Source organism: Musa acuminata, chromosome BXJ3-11, assembly GCF_036884655.1.
Source record: "Musa acuminata AAA Group cultivar baxijiao chromosome BXJ3-11, Cavendish_Baxijiao_AAA, whole genome shotgun sequence".
In the NCBI taxonomy this organism is placed as follows: Eukaryota; Viridiplantae; Streptophyta; class Magnoliopsida; order Zingiberales; family Musaceae; genus Musa; species Musa acuminata.
Window position 1 is genome coordinate 28,556,311 of NC_088359.1, and position 21,514 is coordinate 28,577,824.

Genomic DNA, 21,514 nt, shown 5'->3' on the forward strand with positions numbered 1-21,514 from the left:
TTATAATTTTTGTTACTTTTTTGTTTTTGTTGTATTTGAATAAATTTGTTTTGGGTTTTCTCCAATAGAGATTATCATCGTGTAGCGATTCCCTATATATTTATAGAGTTCAAATTATTATTATTATTATTATTATTATTATTTTAGAGGTAGGAATTATGTTAGTGTAGTAATCCGAACTATGTTAAATCGCTTATTTTGGTTTTGTACCTGTTTTTTCTGAATTTTTATTCAACTCGATTATATCTCATGCCTCCCTCGATCAATATCACATTAAATGCTTCTTACAAGAATTACCAGCAGTGTTAGCAAATCAAAATTTGTAGCAATGGAATAAGAGTGTTACTGCAAGATCTGAATTAAAAGCTCCTTGTGCTTGTTTCCATGATCACATAGCATGTTGCTACTTGTTACTATCACCTTAGATTTTGATTTGCTAATGATAATTAAGGAATAGCTCTATAAAATAATTTTAAATATTGTAGATATATGTACATATATAAATTAAATAAATAAAAATAAAATAAATATAAAAAAATAAATATATATATAGGGAGAGAGAGAGAGAGAGAGGACAATTTTTCCAAAATTAAAAATAAAATAAAGATTCATGTAAGTGGCATTGATCAGACGGCCAAGAACTGCCCACGTTTCCATTCTCAAGTCCACCCTATTCAATTTGACAGGAAGAAATCGATCGCGAGTGTGAGGACGGTCGGGAGAGAGAGAGAGAGAGACGGGGGGCGATCAGATGGAGCTCGAAGTGAGGACGGTTGGGGGGATGGAGAGCTGCTTCGTTTCTCTCCCCCTTTTTTTCATCCAAACCCTCGAGAAGACGAGAAGAGGGTTCCTGCCCCCGGTCCTCGCCCTGGAGCTGCGATCCCGCTCCGGAGGAGATTGCTGGAACCTGGCCTGGTCCGGCTCCTCGTCCAGATCCACCGCGATCGAGGTCATCCCCCATCATTCAGTCTTCTATTCTTCTTTCGATTGCCAAACTAATTGAATTTAGCCTCCAATCGTCGGCACGGCTCGCTTTTCTTTGATATTCTTTTGAATACAAACCAAATATTTTTTGTTTTATAGTTTGTTGTACGAAGAGTAATTTTCTAGGGTACCTTTCCGGGGGATTTGAAGAACAATTCCCCGTTATTTCCACCGTTTTGCGCTGGTTTTTCGTGATAGGTTTGTTGAACGTGTTTGTGTGTTTACCTTCAAAAGAGCAACTCATTTGATATTATGTTAAGAATATAAATTCAGGTCATGTTAAGCTTTTAGAGGACATGAGTGCGAAATATTTGAGATGAAAATTTATCCCGACGATGCAATAACAAATAAGTTTCACGTGTTGGGTTTGAGCATGTCAACCACATGTGAAGGAAAGTGTTAAAAATATAAAATCATAGGCCATGTCTCATCCAATAACTCACGCTTTTAGATGGAATGACATTGATTAAAAATTTAAGATGGTACCAGTTTAGAAGACTCTGTGTTCAAATTTTATCTAGGCTCTGCATTGAAAAGAGATATATCCCTGATCAATTCAACCACCAAAAATCTGGCTTGAGCTGGTGTGCCATCCGCTTGTGGCAGGAGTTTAAGAATATAAATCATATCATATTTTGTTTCTTGCTTAAACTTCGTTAGACAAACAAAATGACTTTTGATAAAAAATTAAGATAATCGTACATGGGTTTCTTGAGATTGAGGTTTTTCTAAGCATCTGGGTTAAATATTTCTTTCTCTCATTTTCTTATTGGCATGTTCCTTTAGTCATTTTCTATGAATTTGATTTTTCTAAGCATTATATTCATCCAATCTTGTCACATAAGACAAGTTCAACAGTGCCTTGCTATGATGTCATTCATCATCTCGGCATCTCCATGGTCGTCTCAATGCTACGTCATGTTGCACCTACTGAAGATCTACTGCCGACCCTTTTATGTACTTTGGGATTGATGTCTTTGTTCACATAGGAGTCGTAGCAAGTGGAACCGATGGTGTTGTAGCTTTCAAAACATATGAATCGTGGCTATTGAACTTGGCATCTTATGAGACCATGGCACTGGCATCTCTTATATGAAGAACTTCAACGGAAGTCACTACTCGTGCCTTGAGCAATTGATGATTCTTCGATAGCATGGTGGCCATCTTCACCATGTTGCTCATGCTACGCAGACTCCTATCACCATTGCTTGTATCTTTACGTATATTTCATTCATCTTAGTGTCATAAAGAGGTGCTCAGGTGAAGCCGAGGATTAAGTGATGTTAGTTGATTTGGCTCAATCAACTAACATCACTTAACCCTACCCCAAGTTCGAGTCTTTGCTGTCCTCTCAGTCTCCTCTGTCACCTATCAGCTGTTTGGCATTAAAAATCGGCTGTCCTCTCAGCCACGCTATCAAAGACATTGCAGTATACTTCTTCTTATTTTTGTTTTAATTATTGTCTAATTTTTATTTAAAATTTTTTCTTTATCCTTAAATTAATTTAAAATGTATTTTCTCCAATTTTGCATCCTAATCATTCCTTAGATATGCACACTGCCAACCTGTAATATTCTATTAACGATTATGTTGGGTTGTTTGACTTTGATTGATCACTATAATTGTCAATTATTCTTTTAGTTTGTATTTAATTACAAATCATCATGTGTTAACTAATTGTATCCAAAGTCTGCCAGAGTTTCCTAAACCCAACCTATATCGAGTGGAGAGATCAATGGAACTGTTGTGAACCTGTAAAAAAAAAAGGAGACACAAAACAATAAAATTATTATTCATCCAATTAAGAGATTGTGCATTCACTGTAATGAAAATTCAATTACTAACTTAAGAATATATGAGATTTACTAAATCTTAACAAAAGATATTTATAAATTTCTTTTATATTTACGTATCTTCAAATAATATGATTTTATAAGGATCTTACTTATCAACTTATGCGCCAAGTTTGTGACCTGCATCATGATCCTAGGTAGAAAAATGAGTTTGACAACCTTGCGCTCAAGCTTCAACTTGACATGGTTTCAGTAATGCACACAATTTCCATGGTGAAGCTTAGTCATTCTTCTCTCTCTTGAAGCTTACTTGTTAGTTTCTGCTTTTTCTAATGCTTGCATATGATTTACAAGATTAAGTTTTCCAGGTTGATCAGCAACTGGCAGAATGTATTTCTCTACCAGATCATTCTAAAGTACAGGTTAAGGCCATTGCTAATTTACCGAAAGCTGATTTTGTCAATATAGAGCCAAGCGGTGAGGACGACTGGGAGATTTTGGAGCTTAATTCAGAAGTTGCTGAAGAGGCTATCTTGAAACAGGTATATTTAATTTTGTTACATGGTGGCTACAAGCGTATCTCAAAATATGCCAACTACTTTTTTGTTCATAGTAATGACATAGTGCATTTATCTTCACCTATTTCAATTTAGATCAGTTTTGTTGCTTCAATAAATTAGCTTCACATCCTTAGGATCTTTCTCTGTTGAGATTGGATATTTCAGGTCCTTCTGAAATACATGTTTTTGTCATTACTATAACAGTAAAATTTATATTTCACTCTCTTTCGAATGAGTCAAATCTTTTTTTTCTTCCTAATGTTGATTCAATCTTGCGGAAGATTAATGATTCATCTTTAGGCTTAAGTTCCTCAACTGCTAGCTTTCTATTTTCTTCCCTCCCAGAAGCTGAGTTCCATAGGTTTCATTGTTTTGCCCTCATTTACAAATAACTTGGCTTCAGGTTAATCAAATAAAGTGCTTTGCTACTTTTTGAGGGCAATCATAGTTTCAAGCTATATGGCCTCAGCGCTTCGTCTGCAGACCAAAAAGTTCTGCTGCTCATGCTTCCATCGCTGCTTTGTTTTGCAATGAGAAGTATACTTCTTTATATGTTCTTTTGTTAATCAATGATCCATGGTTTGCCTCACCAGTCCGTACTGGTGCACTGACCAGCTGTTGGTACAGTACGTACCGAACCATACTGATGTACTGACATACGGTATGGTGGGGCATACCACTAATTTTCCGATATGTACTACCCGTACCAGTCTCCTATCAAACCGATATATACTGCCCATACCGAGTGGTACATTGTAGTATGTCAGACCAAGGTATGTAATACCGTACCGGTGTTTCAAGGTTGGCTCGGTACGGTACAGTACCGGTGTACCGAGCGGTACACCAGGGCGTACCGAATAATTTTATATATTTTTTTCATTATTGTATCACTGTAGCACCACTACAGTATAGTACTGTAGCACTACAAACACTGCTACAGTGTACTACTGTAGCAATGTAGCGGTACCAAACGGTCGTGTACTGGTATGCCGTCGGACCGGTACGTACTGCTCGTACCGGACGGTACCATTCAGTACTGCATACCATGTGTCAGACCTTGCAATGATCATGCATTTGGTGAAGGTGAAGCAATTAGCACCTCGTAATGCTGAGTACTCTTTGGTGTTTGGTCATTACAACCTGTTTGGTTTCCTAGCATTCTCTGAAGGCTGCAACTTCTACATAGACAACACTAAACCATAGGTCAAAAATCATTATATTATGCAAAATCTGAAGATCAGTTTGTTGCTGGATAATGGAGAAACCGAAACCAGGAGCTTTCGTAGGGAAGAAGAAAACTAAGTCATGACTTTGTTTTGTTAGTTATCAACTATGCATTAGGTGAAGCACTTTGCATCTTGTACTGTTATGCATTATTTGATGCTTAGTTATCACAACGACCAGTATGAGGCTTGAGCAGTCACACAAGGTTGTAACTCCTACATAGACAACATAATTGAAAAATTGGAAAGAAAAAAAAAAAGTTGTATTATGTAACATCTGAAGATCAGCGTGTTGCTGGATAATGGAGAAGCTGAAACTAAGTGTTTTTTAGAGAAGAGAACCCAATCATGACTTCTATTGCCCAGAGGGAGAATTATTCCTTGAAAAGTGATGATCATGATCTGCTTTTAGGATACATTAGAATGGCATTGATCAAGTGAGTTGAACTTTAAAAGCATTTTATGGCATCCAGATTACTTGGCAAATAGGTTTCATGGTAGATGATTCTAAGTATCAGCTTTTTCTAAATTCAACTATAAGATTTTTCTGATAAACTTGTTGTTCTTCAAAATTGTTAATTTTGGGTCCTACCTGACTGATCACTTGCCATTTTTGCACCATCAGACATCCCCCATGTACCATCTCATGTGTATATCCATTTGCTTTTCCAGTTTGAATATACTGTCACGGCAAGTTCCATTGCCACCTCTGTTATGAAACGGTATATACCAGCTAGTTTGTGCAGCATGGAGTTGCACTTTAATCGTCGGTCTTTTATACTTTCTAGTTGCACCACTAAATACCAGGACTTAAATGCATCCTCCCTAGGCCTGAAAAGGCATACTATTGTGTCACTAAATGATAATTTATGGTTGTCAAACAGACAATTTATTAGTTTAGTATATCTTAGATATTCACTTCCACCATGGATCCATGCACAAAGATCCTGTCCTTTTCATGCTTTGATCTCTTCCATTTAGAGAAATCATGTAGATGCTGGCTTCGCATATGGTAAGAGTGGTACTAATTTATTTGTTTCTGCACTTCCCGTTCATCTCACTTACACTTTTTGTTACTAAATGCAGGTTGGTATCGTTTATGAGGGGATGAAATTTCCTTTATGGTTGCATGGACATGTTATGGTGGAATTTCTTGTGGCCTCTACATCTCCTAAGAAATCGGTAGGTAAGAAAAATACAATCATGTGCTCTACATCCATGTCATTTGTTGCTTACGATCTAGATACTTCTTTTTTAGTGATTACTTGACCAATCATTGAAAAACGTAAATGTTATTCCCTGCAATTGTTGACGCTAAAAAACTCTGTTGTGTATGCATGAATTGACTGCATTATTAGTCTTATCTGGTCATACTAAGCCTCATGGCATTCTTATAAAACGACCATCAGAGGATAATATTATGCTGCTAAATAACATTAGAAAGTTCTGTTCATTAATACCCGCAGTTATTTCTGAAGATTGTATTTCCAGGGATTATTGTGTTCATCCTTCTTGTTTTTCCTGCAAGTCAAAGAACTTTTCCCATCTCCATGTAACATGTGGGTGCACCAATCTAGGCCCTTAAGTAACAATTAATGTCAGAAGAATCTTCAGCTCCTTGCGTCCTTCAGTTGGTAATGCCTTCATGTGGTACACTAGAATTCATTGTTAAGAAAAATAAGTGGTTCCTGTTTGTTCTAGTACACTCTAGCTTCTCAACATGTATTTTCTTTTACTCTCTTCAAGCTATTACAAGCATATTTATGGGCTTATGGTTCGTTATGTTAGGAAAGCCATCTGAACTTTGTGATTGGTTGAAGTTTAATTTCTTATGTATATATGATCATATTAGATATTAATTCTTGCTGCTTTAATGTGCCATTAAGGAAGAGCCAACCATCAATCAATTTTATTTGCAAATATGGTATTGTTGGTGGTGTCAAGTATATTTTATGCTTAGGAAAATTTTGGCCACTGTTTAAATAGGAAAATATCCACATCATTAATGATATAAACATTTTTGAAGTGTCTGTTGCTGACTGGAACAGTAATCTGGGATTTCAGTCGTTCTTTATATGTTTCTGTTTTTCTTAAAGGAAACAATCAATGTGGGAATCTATAACCATTTTTCACAAAGATGATAGCTCATAGACAGCTGAAAAATGTAAATGAATATGAAAAAACAGATCCGATTGTTAATCAGTCATAAATACCTTAGTCTAGGTGAGGCTTTCTTGGTGCAAAACCATGAAACACAGAAGAACACTCGTATGAGCTTCTTGTTCTGAACTCGCAACATTCTTGCACAAGGATGCTATTCCTCTTCGGACATAGCCTAGTCTTGGCATTTATATAATAATGATATCGCTCACTGTTCAATATTTCTCTCCCAAACTTTTGGTGGTAATGTTACTTGCATTTCTTTATTTAACAGTCTCAGTTAATTAATCTCCATCTACTCTTTGTTGATGTTCTTTCCTGACAATCTGACATGATGTAAGATATCTTGGAAGTTGTCCCTTTTTTACTTCCAAGAGTGCCCTCCTCTGTCGATTTCTTGATAACAAGATGAGTGACATTCATTTTCTTAAATGCTACTAATTTTCAATAGTTTCCTGAGCTATCTCTAGTAAGGTTTGACTTACCGGTTCAAGCCGGCGTGTCGGCTGCTCGACGGCATGGCACATGCCATTCCGTATCAGTGTACCAACACATGGTACACTGGTGTATACCAATGTTTTGTCGAGGAAGAAAAAGAGGTTGAAGAAGAAGGTCTGGTGGAGGAACAAAGGAGGAAGAAGAAGAAAGAAAAGGAGAAGTAGTGCAGCAATACCTGGGAAGCAGCTGCAGCAATGACAGTGTTGAAGGGAAGCAGTAGCATCACAGTAGCGAAGAGGTGGTGCCACTGCAGCATCGCAATGGCGAAGCGGCAAAGAGGCAGCGCTGCTGCAGCATCGCAGTGGCAAAACGGCAAAGAGGCAGTGCCGCTGCAACATCGCAGTGTTGAAGCAACGCAGAGGCAGCGCCACTGCAGCATTGCAGTGGCGAATTAGCGAAGAGGTAGCGTCGCTGCAGCGGCAAAGAGGCAGTGCTGCTGCACTTCGCCGCTGCAGCATCGCAGCATCGAAGAGGCAGTGCCGTGGCTTCGTACGCAAGAAGAGCCCTAATATGTTTTTTTTTTAAATGCTGAAATGGACTGGGGCCCATCACTTTTTGATTTTTTTATTATTTTAATGCAGACTGCCCGAAACACGGTGGTCCACGTATTGGTCCATGTCCGGACTGGTACGTACAGCCCAAACCATACCGTTTCGGGCAATATAGCAATGCCTGATCTCTAGTATTAAGTTTCAGGAGATGATAACTTGCAAATATTTGCTTATGCTTCTTTCTTGCTTTTTCTAATGATTAGATAAGTATAATTTTGTTTTGGTTCTTTTTAGTTCAACTTGTACCAGGAACTGAAGTTTCTGTTGCACCAAAGAAGCGCAAAAATGGAGTAGTTGCACACAAGAGTGCCGAAAAGCAAAATTCAACAAAAGAAGAGCTAAGGATGAAGGCACTATTACGTGTACAAGCACCAAACAGGGAATATGTACATAAATTTGAGTTCAAAGATGTTGAGCTTCGGGTGTTTCTCACTTCTGTGGCTTTTATACATCCAGAAACAGCTAAGAAGTTTTCATTTGAGAATCTTCAAGTAGCAACAGTCATACCTAAATTACAGCAAAAGGAGATCATGCAGAATGGAAATGATATTATTAATGCTAAGCGAGGAAATAATGGGTTTCTCACAGCTAGTAAGATGAAACCAAGACATACTGTTGTTCATATTGTGTACTCTGACTCAGTAGGAAAAGGCCATGTGATACTTCCTCAATCTCTTCGTTATTTCATAGGATCAGGTGTACATTCATGTAAGTCCACAAAACTATATTGTTTTGGTGTTGATGTTTTAATAGTTTGGTTCTTATTTTCCTTTTGTTTTGTTGTTTGAGACAATGTTAGTAGAAGATGACACTAGCGGTAGTTTAATTTTTATCTTGAGTTGCCATTTTTTTTGGAAATGGAGCCTGGGATCTTCTTTATGATGTTCCCATGTTAGATCGATAAGGTGATTTCTGAAGCTTAGAATCCTTTGATAGTTAAATTGTAGCTAATTTAACATTGACTTTACTTGGTTAGTTTTAAAATTTATATGTTATTCTACACGAGTTGTGATATTACTTTGCTGGTTGTTGGTTGGGTTTGAGAAAGATGTTAGTTATGTTTTTTGTGTAGCAGTTTATGTTGCTCCTGCAGTTCTGATTATCTGATCTATGGTAGTTCCTTAGATACAAATAATAAAAAGGAACACCCGTTGGACTCTGTAAGGATGTCCATATGCCATAATTCACGCAAAAAGGATTTTGGACATAATGCAGTTTGAGAGATTGATGTATGGTTTTATAACAGGTTGAGCTGGGCAAGGCTTCTAGTTAGTATTGTTTCTTCTAGATAATCAAGGAAAATCAGTTGCTCTTAAATCCCTTTCAATATTAACATCAATTCGGGATGTCAGCCTGAGGCTGATGAGGAAAGAAGAGGTCATTATATGAATGGAGAGTGGTAGAGGCCACTCGGGTCATGACTGTTTCTCCTAATATTGATGATATGATAAATGATTATAAGGTTGTGGCTATGAAATTCTTTTTTTCTGATCATGTTTATCCTTATTTTTCAATTGATTTGTGAGATTTGATCTTCTAATTTTGTTGAATTTTTTTTGGCAAATCTTTTTTTTATCTAGATTTAGTGTTTGATATCAACAAATTGTTTACAACAATAAGACATTTTTTGGACATGTGGTTCATTGCCTACTATATGTAAATTATTGGATCAGTAGGCTGTAGGACTGGTTTTAGATATATCATGATTGAGCCCAAATAAGAGAAAGTTGCCAATGAATGGGCCATGAGATACTTCATGACATAAAGTAGAATTATGATCTAGATCATTAGATGGGTCTACTACCGGAAATTCAGGTTTTAAGTTTTAAGTATTTTTGGGCCACGTGGAATCAAGCCTCCAAAATTATTGAGTCGGTCAATCTATCAGGTTGGGTTGTGACAATGCATGTTTCTATAACTTTCATAAATTATGTTTATTTTCTCATTCTTTTCTATTAAAAGTTTCATTTATATGTTTTCAACATTGTGTTTGAAGAGTTTAAGACAAAAGATTAATCATATGAATTTAAATGGAGACACTGGGGACAAGCAAAGAGTTTAAGACAAAAGATGAGTTGCTGTCTCCAAATTTGTTTATCTTACTAATAAATGTTACTGCACACTGAGAAGGCTACCCTTCATTTTCAGGGGTTTATATAAAGAATTATTTGAGAAGTTCAAAGAAGGATATCCGTTCAATGAAAATTTCTCCTTGTCGGTTTAAATCATTTGGAAACGGTATTCTCGAGAGCCACACATTTCTTAGGCACGAAGGCATGCCTTCCAATGCAGATATTTTCCGCAACGGAGATATGGCAGACTGGTCGCATCATGAAGGTCCTTTCTCTTTTTTGTCTCATGAAGCTCTTCTACGTGGAGATGATGACAGTGTTACTTTTCGAACAAAATTGGAGAAAAATCTGCTTATCAAATTATGGGTTATTGGACAAATAAATGTAGTTGGATCTCAAAGTGATCAAATGAAGGTTAACTCTGTAGTTTTAACAAATGAAACATTGCTTCACTTTGAAATAGTTGATCATAATAAAAAGAAAGAAAATATTCCTTCCCAAGGTACATTGGAGAGGGAAAATGGGGGGGCAGAATATAGAGTTGAGCTTCTGTATCTACTTGGAATTAATTCTAATGAGTCATCAAAGGGTGATTTGCATGATAGCTTTGAGTTTGATATCAGCACCATAAGCAAAAACAATGATGATTTGCATGACTTGGAGCTGGAACTTGGAAAATTGGAGTTGGGGGACCCAGTATCTCTTGACTCGATTTCGGAAAATGATTTCAAAAGGAACTTTAATATAACCTTATCTTCTTTAAGCTGGTTGGAGACATCTATTTCCGATGTTATTAATAGTAAGTATTTTCAATTGTGCTGGTGATCTTGATGAAATACTATGGAGTTTTGGTGTAATAAGAGTGTCTTCAGATAACAGTTTCTTTATGTTTCATGATTTCTTTCAGGATTGCTCATCCTTCTATCTCCAAATTCTGGCAAATTGTTTTATGCATATGATCTTCCATCTCCCGGGCATGTGCTTATTTATGGACCTCCTGTAAGAAAGTTTATCTGATGCTTCACTATTTTTGGATAAAATTTTGTTTGTCTCTCTTGTTTGCTGACAAAAATATATTAAGCCCTTTCCTTTTCTTCAAGTCATTTGTGTCATGTTAAACACAACTGATTGTTTGTGACTATGCATACTTATGTGATGCTTGGCATGCTTGTGTTTTATTGAAACCCACATGGAAACTGTGGTTAGATAAAGTCATCCATTGTTGGACTTTCTCGTGCAGGAGAACTATTCAATAGATCACTAAAGCTCAGTTTGACGTACTTGACTGTGATTGCTAGAGTTAACTCTATTAGTGTATTTGAAGGTGATTTTTGTTCCGTTATCAGATGCCTTCTAGTTTTAGGTCTTACAGAAATTTTGAAACGATATATGTTGAAGTAAGACAAGATTTTTCGCTACTAGGTCCTCCTAATAGTTATTGAAGAACATGATAATGATATTTGGGACTGTAGTCTGGAGCTAAGATGAAAAATCTCATTGGTTATGGAAAGATGAACCTTAAAACACTTAGCAAGCAAGACCAATCTCAGTGCAGGCTCACTAAAGTGCAAATTCATGATGCACTGAAATGTTTGTCATAATGTAAAATCACAAATTATTTTTGATATTCTTTTAAAATGATTGTTACAGCTAAATTTGGAGAGGAGGTTCATATGCCGTACACTATAGAAAGTAATGTATTTCGTGCAACAGATTTATGGAGTATTTATGCTTGGATAATATTTTTAGTTCTTTTATCTAGTATTTGAATGAACTCAGGGGTCAGGAAAATCTACATTAATGAAGGCTGTTGCTAGGCATTTTGAAGAGCATGAAGAAATTTTAGCTCACATGTAAGTAAATGAACTTGTTTCAGCTGTGCTGATTCTTTAATGATGCTTTATTTGCTTGATGGAACTGAAACTGTGCTTCAAGTATCATTTAAACAATTGAAGAAATGCATGGGAAAAATTCTCTTTTTACTTATAGCCCTGATGAATACCGTGACATGCAGAGTTTATATAAGCTGTTCAAAACTTGCTCTTGAAAAGAGCCAAACAGTCCGGCAAGCAATTTCAGGCTACATATCTGAAGCTCTTGGTTCTTCACCTTCCATCGTCATTTTTGATGATCTAGACAATGTAATTTCATTTTCTTCTGATGATGAAGGATATCAACTATCCAGTTCGGCTACTGCTCTAGTGAATTTATTCATCAATATTCTGGACGAGTATGGGGTATGCTTTGGTCACTGATTATTTGTTTTCTCTGGACAGTTTGATGTGCCAATTTAATTCAATTAACTGCAACCTAAAAACTTAAATGTTACTATGCTACCTTTTGTGTTGCACCAACTTATTTTGCTGGTCTATGTCAAATAGGAGAAGAGTCGGAACTCTTGCGGATATGGACCTGTTGCTTTTGTAGCTTCTGTGCAGTCTCTTCAGAATTTACCCCAATCTTTGTGCTCTTCAGGTTCTTTTACTTCAGTCATGTACTGAAACTTATGAAATTTAAGGTTTTGTGTTCATCTGTTTGCACAAAAAGGAAAGGTCTATGCTGAAGCTGATTCATCTGTTGCATCAAAACACTGAATATTTTAAATATTTTTTCTCAGGGAGGTTTGACTTCCATGTTCAGCTTTCTTCTCCTGCTGTCTCAGAACGTGGTGCAATACTGAAGCATGAAATTGAAAAACGCACTTTACTATGTTCTGAGGATGTGGTATCTGAAATTGCTACCAAATGCGATGGATACGATGCTTATGACTTGGTATTACTTTCTTTTTCTTTAGTTATTTCTTTCCCTCTATGTTTTGTGGTGTTTGTGACATATCCGTTGAGTATGATGTTAGTCTTGATGGATATATGACAGCTTGTTCTCAATTTAACAGCTGGTAGATGTTGACTTTGTATTGAAGAACATATTTCTTTGAATCCACGTTTGTGCATTTGTGCTTAATATTTTGGTTGTTATAGCCAACCAAGGTTCGCAATACCATATCGTACCGGTATTTCGACCTGGGCTCGGTACCGGTACGGTACGGTATACCGAGCGATACACCCAGGTGTACCGAGCGGTACACTCAGGTGTGCCGAGTACTGTAGTACTGCTACAGTGCGTGCACTGCTATAGTGCTACAGTGCACTCAGACCGGTAACAGGCAGTCCACGTATCGGCAACCTGTCGGACCGGTACGTACCGCCCGTATCGGGCAGTACAGTTCGGTACTGCAAACCCTGTAGCTAACTATACATAGTTAATATGTTGCTGTGTTGGTTGTAGTGATTTAAAAAGCGTTTGGCGCTAAGATCAAAAAACGCTCGAGGCGCTCACTCAAGCGAAGCGAGACGCTAAAATATAAAATATTTAATATAATTAATAAATATATTTATTTAAATAAAAAATATGATATTAAATTAAGAAAATCTTGTAAAATTATAATATCACATTAACAAAATGTCTCAAAATTCAAAACAATAACAATAATTTCAAATAAATAAAAATTAACAGTATTATAATCAAAATAATATATTATTAATCTAATAAATAAAAATATTGTTACTAGTATACAGTTAGTAGTATACTATTAATATACTGTTAACAGTATACGAAGTGAGAAGAGTGTGAGTAAGAGAAAGATCAAGGCTACTGATTGAGAGCAACGGCAACAGGAGCAGGAGCGGGAGTGGGAGCGGCGAGCGATGATAGTGGCAGCGGGAGTGGCGAGCGACGACAGTGGCAACTGGCAACGACAGTGGGAGCGGGAGTGGCGAGCGACGACAGTGGTAGCGGTAGTAGTGAGCAGCGATAGCAAGAGCGGCGATAGTGGCAGCGACAGCGCTAGAAGCGAGCAGTGGCAGCGGGAGCGGCGACAGTGGCTGTGGCTGCGGGAGCGGGAGTGGGACCGACGATAGTGGCAGCAGCGGCGGTAGCAACGAGCAGCGGCAGCGAGAGCGGGAGAGGCGAGCAGGGTTAGGGTTGGGAAGTCGCGAGGGGAAGGCTGATATCGGTGCTTTAGTTGGTTCGATTGAATCAACTAAAGCACTGGAGACTGAACCAGACCTAAAACACTGGTTCGGTCACCTGGTTTAACCCGGGCGCTCGCCCGAAGTGCCCGACGCTTGGGCTCGGGCGAGCACCCGGGCGACGCCTATTTGAAGAGTGTCGCCTGGAAATGAAGCGAGGCGCTTGGGCCTTGCCTCATCTCGCTTGAGCGCCTAGGCGAGCGCCCAAGCGCCTATTGAAATCACTGGTTGGTTGAGACAGTAGCTCTTACCATGTTTGTGTTGGAGAGTGGGGCTATGTTGCCAGTCATATGATTTTTTCTATATCCTTGTGTAAGCCCTTTCTTTACTAGTTCCTCCTTTTGTTTGTGTATTCCTTGAGTTTCATAGATAATATTGAGTTGCACTTCTCCATCAATTATGTCTCAGTGCCTTTTGTCCTTTGTCCTTTGTGACATAGATCTCATTTTAGTGAAACCTTTTTTAATGCGGACAGGGCTTATCATTTGTGTACCATTTCCATTAGTTTGTTTCACTATCTCTGTTCATCGTTAATCCACGCTAATTGCCACCTAGGTTTTCAAGATCCATAATAGTGTTTATCACTGTTACTTCAAGACTACATGCTGTATTTAGGGTGCTGAGTGTTGCTAATGCATTAATATATGTGCAGGAAATCTTGGTTGATAGGGCTGTTCATGCTGCTGTCAGTCGTTTTTTGCCCTCCAGTATTACCAATAGAGATACTCAACCTATTTTACTGAAAGAAGACTTTTCAGTTGCAATGCATGAGTTTATTCCAGTTGCTATGCGTGGTCTCACAAAAGCTGCTTCTGAAGGTGGGCGCAGTGGCTGGGATGATGTTGGTGGACTTGCTGATATCCGGAATGCTATTCAAGAGGTCTGTATGGTCTCCATTTTAATTTTTTTTGTTTTTTTTTTGTGATATTAGACCATAGGCTTAAGTTGGTGCTTGGGAGTTGGGAGTATAATTTTCATGGTTCATTTTTGGTGCTTAATTCCTTTTGGTGCATAAACATTATTTTCTTAAGTTTGGTTCTTTCAGTGATTTTGTCTCTTGCATGAAGCATCTATTGTAGTTGTATTGTTCATATATTTTCTCATGCCTCGCAGGTGATTTTAGATAATAGCAGAACAGAAGTCTGTTTTTGCATACTGTTTAATTCATTTTCCCTGTAATTGCAGATGATTGAATTACCTTCAAAGTTTCCTGGTATTTTTGCTCAATCACCATTAAGGTTGAGATCAAATGTTCTCTTATACGGGCCTCCTGGTTGCGGAAAGACTCATATTGTTGGAGCTGCTGCAGCAGCTTGCTCCTTAAGGTTCATATCTGTTAAAGGGCCTGAATTACTGAATAAGTATATTGGCGCTTCTGAACAAGCTGTAAGGCACTAGTAGTCACTTTAAGTTCCTATGTGACAAAATCTTGTATGCAATAAGTATGTTGATAACCAGAAATTATGAATACCAATCATTTGCAATATGATGCATCTATCTACATATATATTCGGCATTACATCTCCAGATTCTTCTTTTACTTGCTTCATGAGTCTTCAATTCTTTCCATCTAAATGTGTCTCACTTTATTTTTCTCATATTCAGTGTTTTCTAGTCTTTGTTGATCTCCAGGACAACTGTAATATGATAAACAAGATTTTAAATGTTTCCTATACTGTTCAGGTCCGAGACCTATTCTCAAAGGCAGCAGCTGCTGCTCCTTGCCTTTTATTTTTTGACGAATTTGACTCTATTGCTCCAAAGAGGGGGCATGATAATACTGGAGTGACAGATCGTGTTGTCAATCAGGTTAATTTTTGGCTCATCAGCTGGCTGTCAAAACCAATTCTTGGTTCTGTTTCAATACTTCAAGTAATCTGCAGTTATTGTCTACTGATTGTGGGCATTATTAACTATTGTGTTTGTTTCATTATGTGCAGCTGCTAACTGAATTAGATGGTGTGGAAACCTTAACAGGGGTGTTTGTGTTTGCTGCTACTAGGTGAGTACTCAGTGAGGTAATATGTTTATTTTAAATTACCAAATTTCCCATTATAATTGACAATTAATAAGCTATACTTTTCTAGTCATATTTCTTCTATGACGCAATGCTTAATTTCTCAATCACCAAATTCCTAGACATAATTGACAATTCAGAATTTATTTCTGTGGTCACCAAAGTAAATCTTCAGAAAGAACATAATAAAGTAAGACTAGTGGGAAAGCACAATGTTGCTTTTGCATATGAATTATCGTTTATCCAAGTATATTAATGAGATTGTATTAGCTCAGTGGGGTGCCAGGCCTTAGAACTATGATGGCAAACTCACGATCACACATTTTGCTTTGAAGTTGGATAAGTATCTTTTTTCCAAGTGCTATCATCTTAGTAATTAATGCAATCTGGTGCATTGTGAAATTAAGATTCTGCTTTAATATTCTTTCTGGATATGATGTTGTCTCTGATTACATGCTTTTTTGCACCTGGTATGACCTACTTTACTGTTGTGGTTTTAGTTTTGGCATACTTCTTTGTATTAGATGCTGCAATTTTTTTTTATATTGGATTTATTGGTGCACTTATATGCCACTTTCTCTATAAGCTTCTATTAGTCATTTTTAAAAGATTTGCTCCATTTCCAGAGATAAGAATTCTATACCAAGTATTTAATTAAGTCATTTAGTGATGATAATTTTCAGTGCAATTCACTGAAAATGCAATACCATGATGCTAGGTTCTCTCAGAAGAGCCTATCCTGAGTGATAGATGACAGGAAAATAGTGGCCAATCTTATCAAACTGTCTTCTAATCTTAAGTTCAGTGGATTATCTTATCATTTAGTCTCTGTCTTTTAGTTTCTCAAGTCCACTGGATCTGCCCTTTTCTGCTTGCAGTATTGACTGCTTTTTTGAGTTCATCATTCTGCTTGTATGTTTTGCTAGTTCTGTAATCCATTAAATATTTCATCATTCAACAGTCGGCCTGATCTACTCGATGCTGCACTACTACGACCTGGAAGGCTTGATCGTCTTCTTTACTGTGATTTTCCAACTTGGCATGAGCGGCTGGTTATTCTTAAGGTTCTGTCTAGAAAGGTTAGCATTCCATCCATTGGTTATCTGTGTGCTCTTCTTTGTTTATCTGTTTCTGTCTTGTAAGTGGATGCATTAATTTTTCATAGCTAGAATGCTTGGGGATCATGAACTGTAGCTATCTTTAGGCATGAAGCACTGATGACAAATCCTCTCAAATCAATTAATGTGATTGGCTTTTAACAAGTTCTATTTGAAAAGGGAGGTTTCAAAAGAATGAGATTGTAACCTTTGTCACTTTTTTTTATCACAGTAAAAAGGAATATGGAGTTTAACTGTACCCTCCGACTGAACTCCTTTATGGATTACCCCGACTATAAGGATGCTCTACAAATGCAAGCTTCTCGCTTTGATATAGAAGAGGGGGAGGCTGTCTTTGATATAAAATGCATGTTCCTTAAACAGGAATGACATACAGAATTACAGAGTAATTTAGCATCAAATTTGGAAACATCAATATTGCTTGTGGTGGTGCAAATGCTTCATCTCCTATATGCATGTCACTGTCGGCAGAATCTTTATCATGCCCTGACATCAGTGTCTTATGAAGTTTATAGCTAAGTAATTCAGTAAAAACGGGCATGCTGACCTCCAGTGGTTCTTCCTGACTCATTGAAATTTGATTTATTCAAAGAGTTTTATCCTACTTCAGCATGATCAGTTTGTATAAGAAGGGACGTATTTACCATGTAATAGAAATGTGTTCTGCTATGATGCTATCAACAGTTCAGGGGCTTATTTACCATATAACGGAAATGTGTTTTTTTCTATTAACAGTTTTACATCTAAAGAATAGAGTCTGATTTGTCCATCTGTTGCAGCCATTTGTTCCTCTTAAATCTCCTTTGGAGAGGTTTCCAAAAATAAATTTTGATTGGAGATCTGTTAAAGGTTCTCTTATTGAATTTCCACTCAGGATCTTAGCTGAATCTGATGCATAGATGCATCGCTTATTAGACCTCTCTACAGAGAAATTCAAATTCTGCTGTCATGTGCATTTATACAGTGTACAAGAAATATCAGGAATCATATCTTTGAAGTTGAATATAATCAGGAACATCCAGGACCAAATATTGCAATCAAAGTGACTGACTAGGATAGGGTTACAATTGCCAGTAAAAAGTTCTGTACTAATGGTAGTGGTAGCTAGATTAGGATAGTGTGAACCTTACCTTATATTGCCAACCTTCTATAGATGTTTTATTTTTTTTTTCATTTCCTTGTAAATTAGCTTCCAGCAGGCACATGTTTCAGCAACACTACCAATTCCTTTTCAGATGATATTTGGCTGATATAAGGTCAATAAACTGTCTATTATGCTTGCCCAGAAAAAAAAACATGGCTGAGTAGGTTCTAACCAAATTAGTCCCAAGACCACCAATATTACTTCATCTTAGTAGTAGTGTTAAAGTCAATTGAATCTTGTTGCCTCGGTTAAATGGGCAGTGAAGAGAAGAGTTGTGGAACTTTGCAGGACAATATGACCTTATTGAATGAGGAGTTATAGTATCCATCCTGAAACTTTCATGTGAAGAAAGATGAACTCTTTTAGAGAGAGAAAATAATTTTGATCAGTTTCTCTGCCTTTCTTGATATTAACCATTTTTGAGGGTTGAATTTCTCGATATGTCTCTTTAAGTCTGCATGGAACTGTTTTGTGTTGCTCAGATAATGGGTAACATACAACAGGCCTCATAGTACTTGTCCAATTTTCTTGCTGTTGTTGCTGGTTATTGCTGATAAGAAATGCTCATGGTCTCTGCTAGTGTCTCACTGTCCATGATAGCTGTGCATCATGAATAATCTAAAGAAACATTGTATTATTGGACCTTAGAACCAATAAATAAGTTCATATTTTGCTGTGCCTATGAAGGTAACAACTAGAGATTCAGCTTGAAGTGGAAGTGACACGGTGACATATAAGAAGTTGCATTTACTAAAAACCTTTTCCCTTTCAACGGTTTTTTTTTCCAGGCCCACATATGCCATTATACATTTAATTCTTGTGGCCAAGGGTGAAGTGTAGTCAATTTTAAAGGATCAAGCTCCATAATGGAAACTATGGCTAATAAGTTGACTACAGATGAGTTGATTTTTTGGTGTATACTAGAAATGATGATGGAGTGAACAAACACTAACTAATGTTCTTAAGTTATCTGTGGTTCGAATCTCAATTACTTCATCATTATATCAATTATTAGTTTTTTTTCTCCAATCTTGGACACTATTGTTTGGCCATAAAACAATCAATCACTATGTAGTATGCCATAGCAGCGACTGGTCAAGGGTCATTGGACAAATACAATAATTGGGTAAAGGATAGACAATGCACATCTTTGGCTACCTAGTTGTGTGGACAAGCATTTATACAGATGTCTTATTTTAGCATTAATTTTTTTGAAACAACAGAATATTAATGATTTCTGCTTGTTTCTGAATTATGGATAATTCTGCTTTATTTCATTGCATGGAAATATTGACTGATTCATCTTGAATGGGTCTAGCTTCCTTTGGCTAGCAATGTCAATCTGGAAACAATAGCATCAATCACTGAAGGCTTTAGTGGTGCGGACCTCCAAGCGCTCCTGTCAGAAGCACAGCTTGCATCAGTTCATGAGCTTCTGGATAGTGGAAACAGTGACAACCATGCGAAAACCCCTGTCATCAGCAATCAGCTTCTGATGTCTGTTGCTTCAAAGGCTAGGCCTTCTGTTTCAGAGGACGAGAAGCGCCGGCTTCTCAGGATTTACAGTCAGTTCCTGACGTCAAAGAAGTCTGTTTCTGCACAGGTTCCTTCATAACTTTAATCTGGAGTAGATGCAATTCATGTACAAAGAAATTCATAAAGATTGTTTTAACCTTTAAAGGCGCTTAAGAGATACATTTAGTAATGTAAACAAACACATTCTTTATTTGTAGCACTTCTTCTGCACTGATGTGTTTTTATAGCTTTAAATGTATTAAGTACCATTCAGATTTGTTGTGTTAATAACATAAATTCGCCATTTTATGGATTCTGTTATCTTGTTTTAAAAGTACTTGGTGAATTTTCCATTGGCTTCTAAGACAGATGTAGACTTAAAATCAATTGGTTGATCACTTGGTTCACAAATTGTATTGGCAATTTTGGCTAGTTTTGGCAAATGGAATTTAGATTATTGTTCTCTTTAACAAATAAGTAATTTAGTATCAACCGTCAAGTTTAATCAGATGTACCATTTATCCTTTTCTTTTTGGTTAACAACAGTCTTGTGTTGTACACCTGCTCTCAATCACTGTCATTTACATGGAAGTGCAATTCTATATGACTTATTAGTTCTTTTCTCTTGCAGTCAAGGGATGCAAAGGGTAAAAGGGCAACTCTAGCTTGATAACACCAGATGTGAAACATGCAACTTTGTCACTTACAATAGTGTGAAAAGATTGTCCAGAGGTAGCATCATTTTCTTGGGAACTTGATCCATTCAGGATGCTGCTCCCAACTTGATTATAATGTTCTTTTCTGTGTCTTAATATCAGCAGTAGATGACAGGCTACATGTAAGGAAGTAGGCATCCTTGAAGGAGGCATCACCGTCTTAATGGGTGTAGTATTTGCAGAAAGTACCTAACACAATGCAGAATTCTTGTCATCAAGTGCATGTGCGTTGAATGATCGACATGTCCTTAATATTTCTTCATAAATAAAGATAAATAAAATTATGTATCAATAATAGAATGTAAATCATAACTTACAGGGGATTTAGATTCAAGGTTTTTCTTTTGCCTTGTGGTGGGGGTTTGGAAGTTGACCGGCTGAGAATAGAATAGTTCTTTCATGAAGAATGCAAGGTGAAAATATATGGACTTTCCTTCCTGCATTCATTTATAAGAGCAACTTTTCTTATTCTTTTTCTTTTTCATCATCTTTTTCTAATCATGTTTTACTTTTTTTGTCTTCTTTTTATTTTTTTAACCATGTTTTACTTTTATTCAAGGTTTTTCTTTTTCTTCTTCATTTTTTTATCATGTTTTACTACCAAGAACGTGGGTGATTATAGATAAAATCGTTTACTTGTAAACTTGTTAATCTAAGATTTGTCTTGATAAGTGAGCCTGTACCAATTGTGTTTTATTTTCTTGACTCACCATATCACTTACTCCTTGTATGCATTAATGGAATCACTACAGCAAATAAGAATTCTTTGGTGTCTGCTACATGAATTATCTTGTCATTGAGTTTGATATACATGAATTCTTCGGCACCACTTGAGGTGTTGAGAAAGCTGATTCAGGGAACTCTACTTTGTTGGACATGTTGTTGGAAACTCGCAAATTGGAGAAATAGAAGCTCTGAAGCTGCCTTAAGTTTAGCTGAACTAATTGTTTCAAATCAGGCATTGTCAGGATAAAGGAAGCGGATGATGCATTCTGCATGAACAGGTAGGGCATGTTTCTTGTGAAACAGATGCCATGATTATTGACATCCAAAATGAGGCGAAAGGTGGCTATCTTGATGAAAAGTACTTTGTTCTGGTGCGGAAGGATCTGTTATTGTTCCTTGGATAAAAAA

The 21,514-nt window shown here is 37.0% G+C and overlaps 1 protein-coding gene across 6 annotated transcripts; it reads left to right on the top strand.

The window, feature by feature from the left end:
- Positions 1-694: 694 nt before the first annotated feature.
- Positions 695-20,714, top strand: LOC103971788 (peroxisomal ATPase PEX1). Of its 6 annotated transcripts, none has more exons than XR_670727.3 (18): positions 697-949; positions 3,147-3,320; positions 5,648-5,747; positions 8,005-8,478; positions 9,919-10,641; positions 10,750-10,841; positions 11,622-11,695; positions 11,857-12,079; positions 12,224-12,317; positions 12,460-12,614; positions 14,523-14,750; positions 15,056-15,256; positions 15,554-15,679; positions 15,811-15,872; positions 16,849-16,966; positions 19,468-19,752; positions 20,296-20,396; positions 20,483-20,714. XR_670727.3 is itself a non-coding variant. In XM_009385906.3 (17 exons), the coding sequence occupies exons 1-17, from the start codon at positions 752-754 to the stop codon at positions 20,332-20,334; spliced, it is 3,366 nt and encodes a 1,121-aa protein (XP_009384181.2). In that variant the 5' UTR covers positions 697-751; the 3' UTR covers positions 20,335-20,598. The 6 variants fall into 6 exon arrangements, 4 of the variants coding, with proteins under 4 accessions (XP_065030397.1, XP_018676258.2, XP_009384181.2 ...); XR_001976308.2 differs by having other exon boundaries at positions 20,486-20,714; XM_009385906.3 differs by having other exon boundaries at positions 20,296-20,598.
- The last annotated feature ends 800 nt before the right edge of the window (positions 20,715-21,514 follow it).